Source organism: Canis lupus, chromosome X (genome assembly GCF_048164855.1).
Source record: "Canis lupus baileyi chromosome X, mCanLup2.hap1, whole genome shotgun sequence".
NCBI classification, from domain to species: domain Eukaryota; kingdom Metazoa; phylum Chordata; class Mammalia; order Carnivora; family Canidae; genus Canis; species Canis lupus.
The window spans coordinates 82924700-82938112 of record NC_132876.1 but is presented as its reverse complement, the minus strand read 5'-3'; the positions used below and the strand labels follow the sequence as shown (position 1 = coordinate 82938112).

Genomic DNA, 13413 nt, shown 5'->3' with positions numbered 1-13413 from the left:
GCCTGCTTTTAACCCAGGGTGTGATCCTGGAGTCCCAGGATTGAGTCCCGCATCTGGCTCCCTACATGGAGCCTGCTTCTCCCTCTGCCTGTGTCTCTGCCTCTCTCTCTCTCTCTCTGTGTGTCTCTCACGAATAAATAAATAAATAAAATATTTAAAAAAAAATAAAATAAGACATTTTTCTGTCTCATGCTAAGCATAGGAACTTTACCTAAGACCCTCCAATAACCTGGAACTCCCTAGCATCATCTCCCAAATATACACAGGGGGACTTGAAGCTTAAAGAAAGAAATGATTTTGTCTGGAACCAGCTGTTGTCAAGGCTTGCAGCCTTCTAATCCCAGCATAGTGAGTGGCCCCATTTGTCAAATCACCACCCCCCCAGCACAGATCCAGGATCTGCTTCAGCACCATGGACAGTGATCCAGGGCCAGCCTCTGTCCACCACCTTCAGCTGCCCTTCAGCTTCAGCCCAGGGGCCCCTACCCCTCGGATCCCCCTGGATCCCCCTCGGTTGTCCCAGGCACCAGCACCTTGCTGAACTCTGCCATAAGCGTGCTGTTCTGCAAACGAAAGTCCTCCTCTTGGCTGTGAAGCTTTGCCTGCAGCATCTCATTTTCACTCAGCAGCCCCTCGACTTCCTGCAGTGACAGACATGGGCCAGGTCTCGAATAAGGACAGAAAAAATGGAGAGATAGGGCAAAGAAACAGACAGGGAGAAAATGACGGTGGAGGGTGAGGGGAGGAACGTAGGGCCCAGACAATGAGATGGGAGAAATCAGGAGATACAGGGAAGGAGAGAGACAGACATGAGAGGGTAGAAAGAAGGGAAGATACACATGGGAGGAGAGAGGGACACGAGGGGAGACAGTGGGAGGAAAGAGAAGGGGAGACAGAAAGAGGCGAGAGAGGAGGAAGAGAGAGAAGGAGAAAGGGGGATAGGGAAGGAGAGAGGGATGGAAGAGTGAGAGAGAAAAAAGAAAAGGCAGGAAGAGAGATAGGAACAGAAAGATCAATGGGAGGGAGAACAGGACAAAAGGAAGAGAGAGAGGGTCAGGGAAAGAAATGAGTCAGGAAGAGACAAGGAATGGAGGGGGGAGAAAGAAACAAGGAGTCAGAGAGAGAAAGAAAGGGAAAGAAGAAAAGGGAAATGATGACAGATGGGAACAGGTGAGGGAGAGAAAAAGTGAACGTTGGGGAGAGAAGCAAGAGTCAGAGAGGAACAGGAAGGCAGGCATAGAGAGCCTCAGAGAGGACAGCCAGAAAGGGAGAAGGAATGACAAAGAGACACGGAATGAGACAAGCACAGGAAAATAAAGACAGACATACAGACACATGGCAGTGAGGTAGACACAGATGCAAGTGCACACACAGAGAAAGAAAGGCCAGTACCAGGAGATCCCAGCATACAGAAATATCGTCCCTCAGACTTCCAGACACATTCACCCACCATGGGTCCCCTTACCTGAGCTTTCTTGCTCTTGCTCAGTGCCTAAAGGTGAGGGGTGGGAAGAGAGATAAGGTGAACAGAGATGGACTCCCTCACTAGGGTATGGAGACATTGTGGCAAGTGTCGGGGGTGGGGGCAATGATGATTGGTTGGGGGATGTGTCTTCAACCACAGAATTTGCATGAAATATATAGTCCACAGGAATAATGAGAGTGAGTGAGTGAGTGAATGCATCCTGCTTACACGCTTTCCTCTAAGCACTTGAGTATTCAACCTTAGTATTCAATACTAAGCACTAGTATTCAACCCTTCATGGGCTGATTCTCTAGGCTCAGAAACTGTGGGTGCATTGCTACAGTGGTCCAAATGCATCTACGTGGATCCTTCTCATGTACCATGAAAACTGCTGTTCCTTTGCTGAGCAGCTGAGGGCACTGCCATGTGGGGCAATCAGCACCCCACCACAGAGAAGCCCAGCTTCCTGACTGCCAGATTTTCTGTACCATATGTTCCTACATCTAACAAATATTTATAGGGTACATAACACTGAACTGTGTGTAGGGACAGAGCAGTGAAGAAAGAGGCTTTCCTTTGAAAGCCTTTAATGCCTTGAGGGACCATAATAGGTTATATGCTATTTCATCTTCAGACCATCTGAGAGGTAGGTCTAGTCTCACTTTACCAACAGGACCAGGAAGGGGATGGGATGTGAGAGCACAAGGTAGAAGTGTGAGTGAAGAATAGAAGGTAGATTCAAGGCAGATTCACCTACGGATGTTACTATGTAGTTAGAAGTCAGTGAATGAGACTGAATAATTGAAATAGAAAATGCATTAAGAGTAAATTAAAATCAATTGATAATTAAGCAGGATTAGATAAAATTAGCAAACTATAGAGACTTCCATGAGAGCGTTTTGAATGACTAATGGCAGCATGTACCATTAGGCCTGCTTCCCTGTAGTTGTTCACTGGATAGATGAATGAGTCAGTTGGCTACAGGGAAGCATGGGTGGGCGAGTGGGTGAAGGGAGGTACCTTCTGAGCTTTGCTGAACTCCTTATCCAGGTAGGCGACCTTCTGTCGAAGACTGGTAAGCTCTGGTGGGGGGAAAGCAGGGAGTCTCAGCCTCAGTCAGGGGCAGGAAGCTGAAAGGTCTTCCTGCCAGGCCTCTGAGGTGTTTTTCCCTTGGCTTCTGTCCTCCAAAGCCACCCCCATCTAATGAGACCCTCTGGGCTCACCAACGCCATTCTTGCGTAGTTCATCTGAAAGCTGATAGTTATTTGTTCGGAGCTCCAGGAGCTGAGCCTTGGGGGAAGAAGGGAAAGGAAACAACTTGGTCAGGAATGTGCCCCTATTTTCACCAAGAGGAAGCCAATCCCCTGAGCCCCATGGACCCTACCACCCTCCACATGCCTCTTTAGCTGCTCCTTAAGACCAAGCATGCTGTATCCTAAGTGAGCCTCCAGCCCCTCAGCCCCTGTTCCCCCTTCTCTGGCTCAACTTATAACCACAGCTAGCCTCATTCTTCCATCTCTCCCCTTCCAATTCACTCTGCACTCAGGCCACAACAGTACTGATCCAGTCAGGTTCTTGTTCCCACATGTTCTGTGGTTCCCCATGCCTAAATGATAAAGTTCTCCCTCCTCATCCTGGCTGACCTCATCAGACACTAAACATTGTTCTAACTACCTCTCTGTCATGGAAGAGTGTTGTTGATCCTCTTGGCCAGACGTGGAGGCCTCTGAGTATAGGGGCATAGGGGCCTGCATTCCTCCCTCTTTTCAGGGGAACAGGGCCTGGTATTCTCCTGTCTAACTTACACTAAGCTGGGGACTGCCTGGGGTCCTCACCCACAAAGCTCTCAAAACACATCCAGATCCCTTTTAAGAATTAAGGGAAAATTGAAGTATGGGCCACTCCAAACAGCTTACCCCTTCCTAACAGCCCTGTTCTTCCCAAACCTACTATTCCTTACCCCACCAGGATCTTTCCCTCCTTCCATGGGACCAGCCTTCACCTCCCTGGTGGTCTGCTTAAGGTCAAAGGGCTTGGCCCCTACAGAGCCCCTTGGCCCTGTTACTACTCTACTGTACCCAATAATCTGTCTTTCCCTGTCTTGAGCCAATTTGTACACGCTTGGCACCCACATAGAAGCCATATCTGTCATAGCCAACCGGTTTTTTCCCTCACTAATGGCCCAATTAAATAAATTTTCCTCACTCAAAGGCCCCCCACATCCCTCAAGACCCCCCCAGTCATGATCCAAATGGGATGGTCCTACATCCTTCAGGGTCTCTCCTCCACAAAGCCTTGGGTGGGCCAGCTGGATTATTCTTACTCACTTAGATCTCTCGGCACAAGTTACAGGTTGTACACACACACAAAATCCAATGGTCTTCCCCAGTAAGAACTCTCTCAACAAGGGCCTACTCTGGCCTTTCATCCCATTCCAGAGTCGTCCCCAAAAGAATCAAGTGGTCACGGTACCCAATTGGGGTATCTCCCCAAAGCCCAGTGGTTTCCCCTCCGTGTGGTCCAAGGTGTCACTCTAACCTCTTCTGGTCCTCTCTCCAACACAGGAATTAATGGTATTACCCATTCAGGGTCCTCTTCAACCCAGGCCTAATGGGACCACCCCTGATCATTCAAAGGTACTGCCCCCTCTTAGGATCCACTACCAGCACTCACACAAGATATCCACCTCCCATAAACAATAACAGCATGTAGGGTCTTTCCTAAGTCCCTGGCATAGTGGTATCTCCCACAAACATTTCCACCTTCCACAGGGCAATGGTACTGCCCTCTCAAGGGCTCCCCCCACCATGACGCAAATGGCCCAACGTCTGCTTCCTTCCTCTCCAGACAAAATGGTTTCGCCCTCTCAAGATCTCCTTCCCTCAAAACCCAATGTTATCATCCCCTGCCCATGGTGTCCCCACACGGGCCCAGAGGTGTCGTCCCCTCCAGGTCTGAGTAAGGTATCGCTCACTCTAGGACTCTCTCCTCCGCCCACAAAGCTCACAGACGGCAACCCCTCAGAGCCCAATAATATCTTGGAATACAACAGTTTCACCCCTTAGAGCCTCAGTTTCCCTTCTCCAGACCAACCCCTTAGACTCAAGGTCCACCCCAACCAACCCCTTCTCAGAGCCGGTGGCACGACCTCTCTCTACCCCGCCCCCCATCGCCTAGCGCGGTGGTCTTTTCCCCGGCGAGCGGCACCTGCATCCGCTGAAACTCCTCCTCAGACAGAGCTTGCGCCATGTTCCTCCCCCACCCCCCCCCCCGACAGCCTTCTGCGCAGACGCAGTTCGTCCCTCCTGTCAGGATTCGGGGCGGATCAAACCACTGGCCAGGAATGGAGGGGAAGGAGTCTACTCCAGAAGTTCAGTACTTTGGAGCCGGAGAGAAGAGAGTGAAACTGACAGGTCAGGTGAATTGAAATTTAATGTTTTACCGCAAACTAGGTCATCTGACCTGGCTTTTGAGCTCTCATAGACCACCCATTGTGATGCGATACTGTGGCCTCCCGGTGTCATGGGTGGACTCGTCGCTAGGGAAGTGTTTGCCGACAGAAAGTCCCCCTTCCGCCGTACTCCTTTAATGAGAACGGTTGACTTATAACCCCAGAAATGAAAGCGGAAGCTTTGCGCTGGGCTTGTTCCCGCCCCCTTTCGAGTGACCCCAGAGTGAAATCCTGCCTCTAGTGAAGCCCTCGGCTTTTTTTTTTTTTTGAGATTTGACGCTGATTATAACATGATGTCGTACATCATATTAGGTAAAGGATCTGGCTACAAATAAATTTAAAATTCCCGAAAGGAAAGAAGGGCAAATGAATGAACCGAAAAAGCCTAGTTTAAAAAACAAAATAAAACAAAAACAGGATGGTTAAACTCTCCCAACATCCAAATAAGTAGTAAAATGCATTATAAGCCTCTCTTGTGTTTTCTGGCCCGCTATGCAAACTCCGCCACCCAAGCAGTAGTTTGTATCTGGGAAAGAAAAACATTAGAGAGCATGTTTAAAGTCATACCACTACTAGCATTCTCCCTATTTTCTTTATTTGGGGGGGGTCAGTAACTTAATTATTATCTCATTTTAAATGTACAGGAAAACTAGAATGGTACAAGGAAATTTCTTATGCCCTTGGCCCAGATTTATCAATTGTTTACATTTTACCACCTTTATCATTCTTTCTTTTTTAAATTTTTTTTAAATTTTTTATTTATTTATGATAGGCACACAGTGAGAGAGAGAGAGGCAGAGACACAGGCAGAGGGAGAAGCAGGCCCCATGCACCGGGAGCCTGACGTGGGATTCGATTCCGGGTCTCCAGGATCGCGCCCTGGGCCAAAGGCAGGCGCCAAACCGCTGCGCCACCCAGGGATCCCTTTATCATTCTTTCTATTTAAAATTTCTGAACCAGGACAGCCCCGGTGGCTCAGCGGTTTAGCTCCACCTTCGGCCCAGGGCCTGATCCTGGAGTCCCGAGATCGAGTCCCACATCAGGCTCCCTAGGTGGAGCCTGCTTCTCCCCCTGCCTGTGTTTCTGCCTCTCTCTCTGTGTCTTTCATGAATAAATAAATAAATAAATAAATAAATAAATAAATAAATAAATAAATAAATAAAATCTTCTTTAAAAATAATAAAATTTCTGAACCATTGGCTCCAGTATTTATTGACAATTTTTTATCTTTTTTTTTAATTTTTTTAAATTTATTATTTATGATAGTCACAGAGAGAGAGAGAGAGAGTCAGAGACATAGGCAGAGGGAGAAGCAGGCTCCATGCACCGGGAGCCCGACGTGGGATTCGATCCCGGGTCTCCAGGATCGTGCCCTGGGCCAAAGGCAGGCGCCAAACCGCTGCGCCACCCAGGGATCCCAATTTTTTATCTTTTTAAAAGATTTATTTATTTATTCATAGCGAAAGAGAGGCAGAGACACAGGCAGAGGGAGAAGCAGGCTCCAGGCAGGAAGCCCGATGATGGGACTCGATTCCGGGTCTCCAGGATCACACCCCGGGCTGCAGGCGGCGCTAAACCGCTGCGCCACTGGGGCTGCCCTCATTGACAATTTTTTAATGCCAACATTCCTTTGGTACTTATTAATTGCAATTCTACTGTAGGGAAGAGCTTTCTTTTCTCCCTCATTTATGTATGTATATCTGTACAGAATTATTTTATTAAATAAATTATAATCACTATCATTTTTTCCTTTGATGCCCAAACTGTCCCAGATTTGGCCAGTGGGAGCTCCTTCAAATTGACTTCTGAGTCCTGTGACATGCCCCCATCAGTTTGGGTTTTGGGATTTTTTTGTGTTTTTTTTTTTTTTTCAGTTTCTTGTTGGCACTAGAAGATGCTTGACTCACCATATTCTTTTTTAAAACCTAAATTCAATTAATTAATGTATAGTGTATGATTAGTTTCAGAGGTAGAGTTTAGTGGTTCATCAGTTGCATATCACACCCAGTGCTTATTACATCAAGTACCCTCCTTGATTCCCATTACCCAGTTATCCCATCCCCCCACTACCATCTCCTCCAGCACCCCTGTTTGTTCCCTAGAGTTAAGAGTCTCTTTTTTTAAAGATTTTATTTATTTGTTCATGAGAGCCACAGATAGAAAAGCAGAGACCTAGGCAGGGGAAGAAGCAGGCTCCCTCCGGGGAACCTGAGGCAGGACTCAACCCCAAGACCCCAGGATCAGGACCTGAGCCAAAGGTAGATGCTCAACCACTGAACCACCCAGGCATCCCGAGTTAAGTCTCTTATAGTTTGTCACCCTCTCTGATTTTGTCTTATTTTATTTTTCCCTCCCTTTCTCTATGATCCTGTTTTGTTTCTTACATTCCACGTAAGTGAAATAATATAATTGTCTTTCTCTGATTGACTTATTTTGTTTAGCATAATACCCTCTAGTTCCATCCACATCGTTGCAAATGATAAGATGTCATTTTTTAAAATATTTTACTTATTCATGAGAGACACAGAGAGGCAGAGACATAGGCAGAGGGAGAAGCAGGTTCCCTGAGGGGAACCTGATGCAAGACTCAATCCCAGGACTCTAGGATCGTGACCTAAGCCAAAGGTAGACACTCAACCACTGAGCCACCAGGTGTCCCAGATTTCATTTTTTTTTTTTGATGATGATGATTGAGTCTACAGACTCACTTTATTCTTTTTCAGCCCCAGTTGAGAAGTGTTCATTGCTACTAGGACGTAATTGTTTCTAGGCTCTCTCAGTGTACAGAGCTAGGAAATAAATGTATGTATTCTAATCCATCTAGTTATACATATATGTTTATATATTTTTCTATATATGTTTTGAAAACATAAATTCATTACTAATACCTTACATTTCAACCCACCAACACAAGGTTCATTCTAGTTTTTCTCACATTCCATATTTGTAAATCCCTTCTCCAGTGGAAAGAAACCTGGCTCTCATTATCCACAATAAACTTACTTATTTGTATAATCATATAACCATTAAGTAACTAGAACTTCTAAACCATAAGACTGCAAAAAACAAACCTACCAATTAGAGGTCATTGTCTTACACTCTCTTGTCTTTAGGCTCATGGCAGTCTATAGTCAAAATACTGGGTTTAACAAGCTTCAATATTTGATACAGTTCCTTTTGTCTTTAATCTGATGGTAGTCAAAATACTGTGTTCAAGAACTACTTAGGTTAGTTCTCCTCCTTGCCTCCTTCAATTAGGCTGTGTGATTCATTTGAAATACAGTCAGATTCCTTTGTTTCTGTTAGAATTTCATTTTGCCCCTCCCACCGTTGTTGAGGTAACCAGTCTACTTACTTTCTGGTTTATCCTTTCTGTGTTTCTTTTTGCTCAAATGAGGAGATATATGTATATGTATATTATCTTATTTATCCTACATGAAGGGTAGTGTGCTTTGCATTTCTCATTTGATATGACCTCCTTTCCCTCTCACAGCTACACAATACCCCACTTTGTAGACATATCATAATTTAACCACTCTCCTATGTTTGCCCATTTAGGTTATTTCCAATGTTTTCCAATTATAAACAATGCCCAAAAGAATGCCTTTATACATGTATGTAATTTTGTATGTTCTGAGGTGTATCTTTAGGGTAAATATATAGGACTAGGATTGTTGCGTCACAAAGTACATATGTAGCGGTGCCTGGGTAGCTCAGTTGGTTAAGCATCTGCCTTTGGCTCAGGTGATGATCCGGGGATGCTGGGATTGAAGCCCCATGTCTGGCCCCATGTCTGGCTCCATGTCTGGCTCCTTGCTCAGCAGGAAGTATGCTTCTCCCTCTGTCCCTACCCCTGCTCATGCTCTTTCTCTCAAATAAATGTTTAAAAAATCTTTTTAAAAAGTTCATATGGGAACGCCTGGGCGGCTTAGCGGTTGAGCACCTGCCTTCTGCCCAGGGCATGATCCTGGAGTCCCGGGATCGAGTCCCACATTGGGCTCCCTGCATGGAGACTGCTTCTCCCTCTGCCTGTGTCTCTGCCTCTCTTTCTCTCTGTCATGAATAAATAAATAAATAAATAAATAAATAAATAAATAAATAATTTTTTTTAAGTTCATATATTGTTTTGTTAGGTATGTCCAAATTTCCTCCCCAAAGGGCTGTTCCATTTTATTTCCAAAAGCAATGCGCTTGACAGCCTGTTTCCCCACAGCCTTTCCAACAGACTGTGTTGTCATATTTAAAATTTTTCTCTGATCTGAGAGGTAAGAAACGGTATCTCATTGAAGGGGTTTTTTTGTTTGTTTTGTTTTAGTTTTGCCCTCATTTTCATAGGGGTAAATAATTTGCCTGCTGTGGAAAAGTATTTTCAGCCAGCGCTCCTTTTCTTCCTTTTATAATTTCATGAACCTTATTGAGATGCTCTCCCTCTCCCTTCCCCCCACTTATATATATATAGTTAAAAGATAAACTGAGGCATATTAAAAAGTTTAAGAGTTTATTTGAGCACAAATCTATTTGAATAATGCAGCATCTAATCTAGCAGATGTAAAAGAGCCCCAAGAGTCTGTACAAAATGAAAGACATTTATGGCCAAGAGGGAGCAGAAATAAGGAAATTTTCTAATCAGAAAACATTGGGTTGGTTATTGCAAGGTTACTTTCCTTTAGGGGAGGGCAGGAATTTGTCAGAAAGACTACCAAACTAGTGCTGATCAGGTGATTCCTGATTGACTGGTGTAAGATTCCATATCTGGGAGAACCAAAACTGTCATTAAGTCTTGATTTGGTGATGTGGGGCTTAGCATAAGCAACTCCATTCTGAGCCTGCTGTCTTTTATATATATATATATATTACACTTAAGGGTACAGTTCAGTGAGTTTTGACAAATGTATACAACTCTGTAGCCACTATCACTATCTATGATATATAGAACATTTTCATCACCCTCCAGGAGATTCCTTTGCATCCCTTCCCACACACACCCCACCTCAGGCAACCACTAATTTTCTTTCTGTCACTGTAGATTATATTTGTCTTTTTTAGAGTTTCAGAAAAATGGAATGAGACAGTATGTACTCTTTTGTATCTGGCTCCTTCACTCAGCATAATGATTTTGAGATTCATCCAACTTGTCACATTTCAGTACTTTTTCCCTTTTTATTGATGAATACAATTCCATAGTATGAATATTTCACAATACAATTCCATAGCATGGATATCCATTCTCTCAGTGTAGTTTTAATTTGTGTTTCTCTAATTATGAGTGAGTTTACACTTTTCACATATTTAAGGGTCATGTTAGTATCCTTTTTAAATGAGTGAATTCTCTGTTCACATCTTCTGCCCATTTTTTAAAAAATATTTTATTTATTTATTCATGAGAAACAGAGAGAGAGAGAGAGGCAGAGACACAGGCAGAGGGAGAAGCAGGCTCCACGCAGGGAGCCCGACATGGGACTCGATCCCAGGTCTCCAGGATCAGGCCCTGGGCCAAAGGCAGGCGCCAAACCTCTGAGCCACCCAGGGATCCCTTCTGCCCATTTTTCTACAGGCTTTTTTTTTTTACCTTTCCCCCTCAATTTTCTTTTTTATAAATTTTTATTTATTTATGATAGTCACACACACACACACACACACACACACACAGAGAGAGAGAGAGAGGCAGAGACATAGGCAGAGAGAGAAGCAGGCTCCATGCACTGGGAGCCCGACGTGGGATTCGATCCCGGGTCTCCAGGATCGCGCCCTGGGCCAAAGGCAGGCGCCAAACCGCTGCGCCACCCAGGGATCCCTCCCCCTCAATTTTGAAGAGTTCTTTGTATATTGAGGACACAAACATTTTACTGTGCTAGATGTTGCATGCATTTTCTCCCAGATTGTCAGTTGTCTTTTGAACTTTTTACAATCATAGGATCTTGGAAATAGAGATATGTATACTAACCCATGTATACACATATATCTATAATGATTTCCATATCTATGTATCTGTATATATTTTAAGACAAACATGAATTCACACTGATATTCCAGTGCCACATGGCTCATTTTATTTCTTCTTGCCTATCTATGTCCTCCCACTCCAACCAGGAGAAACCTGGCTTCAACCATCCACCACCCATTTACTTAATTACTAAATTGCAGTAAACAGGTATAGCAACATCAGAATTGTTAACTTGTATCTCTGTGGGAAATAACGTTACCCAAACTGAGTTAAATGCTTTCCTGTGGTTCCTTTTATCCTTAACATGGGAGTTTCCAGTCAAAATACCATTTTCCAAGGTTACTTAGGTCAGCATGTCTTTTCCCGCCCCCTTCAGTGAGGCCATGTCATTTATTTGTAATACAGTTAGATTATGTTATCACAGTCTGCATTCCATCCTGAGATTACCTGATCTGCTGGTTGATTTTTTAAATTTTTCATATATTAAGATTCATTTTTTGTGCTATAAATATCTATAGGTTTTGATAAACACATTTTTAAAAAGATTTTTATTTATTTATTTGAAAGAGAGAGTGAGCATGAGAGAAAGAGAAATCACAAGTAGGGGGGAGGGGGAGAGGGAGAAGCAGAGTCCCCGCTGAGCAAGGAGTCCAATAAGGTACTCTTTCCCAGGACCCTGGATCATGATCTGAGCGGAAGGCAGACGCTTAATTGACTGAGAAACCCAAGCACCCGACAAACACATTTTAAAGTTTTCTACACATAGATTTTCCCCCCACATTTCTCATTAGTTTCCTTTTTAAGATATATTATCTTCATTGTTGGTATTGTAAGTGGGATTTTTCTCTATCATTACATCCTCTAACTGGGTATTATTTGTATATATGAAAGTCATTGACGTCTTTTTTTTTTACGCCTTTTTTTTAAAGATTTTATTTTAGGGGTGCCTGGGTGGTTCAGTGGGTTAAGCGTCTGCCTTTGGCTCAGGTCATGATCCTGGCGTCCTGAGATAGAGCCCCACAGCAGGTTCCCTGCTCAGTGGAGAGCCTGCTTCTCCCTCTCCCATTCCCCCTGATTGTGCGCGCTCTCTCTCTCTGTCAAATAAATAAATTAAAAAATTTTAAGATTTTATTTGTTTTTTAAACTTTATTTTTAGTAATCTCTACACCCAATGTGGGGCTCGAACTTACAACTCTGAGTTCAAGAATCACATACTCTTCTGACTGAACTAGCCAGACATCCCTAAAAATTTCATTTTTAAGTAATCTCTACACCCAACATGGGCCTTGAAGTCACAGCCCGGAGATCAAGAGTCGCACCCCAGAAATACCCACCATTTGCTTCAACGTGGATGGAACTGGAGGGTATTATGCTGAGTGAAGTAAGTCAATCAGAGAAGGACAGTGTATGTTCTCATTCATTTGGGGAATATAAATAATAGTGAAAGGGAATATAAGGGAAGGGAGAAGAAATGTGTGGGAAATATCAGAAAGGGAGACAACATAAAGACTCCTAACTATGGGAAACGAACTAGGGGTGGTGGAAGGAGAGGAGGGCGGGGGGTGGGGGTGAATGGGTGACGGGCACTGAGGGGGGCACTTGACGGGATGAGCACTGGGTGTTATTCTGTATGTTGGTAAATTGAACACCAATAAAAAATTAATTTATTTTAAAAAACTCCTATAATAAAATAATATGTGAAAAAAAATAAAATAAAATAAAATAAAATAAAATAAAATAAAATAAAATAAAATAAAATAAAAGAGTCGCACCCCAGGCATCCACTAACTGAGCCCGCCATTGACTTATTTTTTTAAGTTTATTTATTTATTTATTTATTTATTTATTTATTTATTTATTTGAGAGAGTGGGAGGAGGGATCACAGAGGGATAGTGAGAGGGAGAGCAGACTCCCCACTGAGCAGGGAACCTGAATGGCGCTTGATCCCAGGACCCTGAAATCAAGACCTGAGCCCAAGGCAGATGCTGAACCTTAACTGAATGAGCCACCCAGGCGCCCTGGCCAGTGACTTCTTTATGTTAATTTTATATCCCTCCACTTTGCTGAATACTTTTATTGTTGTAATTTTATCGCTGGTTTTCTAGAGTTTGCCAGGTACAAAATCATATCATCTGAAAATAAAGATATCTTTATTTCCTCCTTTCCAGTTAGTATACCTCTAATTGATTTCTCTCGTCTGATTACCATTTTCCACTAACAGGAAGCAGAGCTCCTTGTTGAAATGGTTGATTGCAGGGCTGGGGCAAGGAAAGTACAAGATGAATCTGGAGCATCTTGTTTTACCATCCATTGAATGAAATTGAATTTAAAAAGAATCCATGAAGGGGATGCCTGGGTGGCTCAGCGGCTGAGTGTCTCTGCCTTCAGCTCAGGGTGTGATCCTGGAATCCTGATCAAGTCCTGCATCAGGCTCCCTGCGAGGAGCCTGCTTCTTCCCTTGCCTATGTCTCTGCCTCTCTCTGTGTGTATCTCTCCTGATTAAATAAATAAAAAATCTTACCAAAAAAAAGTAAAAAAAAAAAAAAAAAAAA

At 43.7% G+C, this 13413-nt stretch overlaps 1 protein-coding gene and 1 long non-coding RNA gene across 3 annotated transcripts in view; one reads left to right on the top strand and one right to left on the bottom strand.

The window, feature by feature from the left end:
- GRIPAP1 (GRIP1 associated protein 1) overlaps positions 1–4810 on the bottom strand; it is a 23661-nt gene extending 18851 nt beyond the window's left edge. For both annotated transcript variants that reach the window (XM_072817709.1, XM_072817710.1), the window contains exons 1-5: positions 4673–4810; positions 2689–2755; positions 2486–2547; positions 1466–1492; positions 534–641 (exon numbers count right to left, since the gene is read on the bottom strand). In XM_072817709.1, coding sequence (XP_072673810.1) covers positions 534–641; positions 1466–1492; positions 2486–2547; positions 2689–2755; positions 4673–4714 — 306 coding nt within the window. In that variant the 5' untranslated portion in view covers positions 4715–4810. The remainder of the gene's footprint in view (positions 1–533; positions 642–1465; positions 1493–2485; positions 2548–2688; positions 2756–4672) is intronic.
- LOC140628367 (uncharacterized) lies at positions 4744–13413 on the top strand. The gene is made up of 3 exons (XR_012026638.1): positions 4744–4878; positions 12017–12241; positions 13083–13413. It is a non-coding gene; the product is annotated as an uncharacterized lncRNA (long non-coding RNA).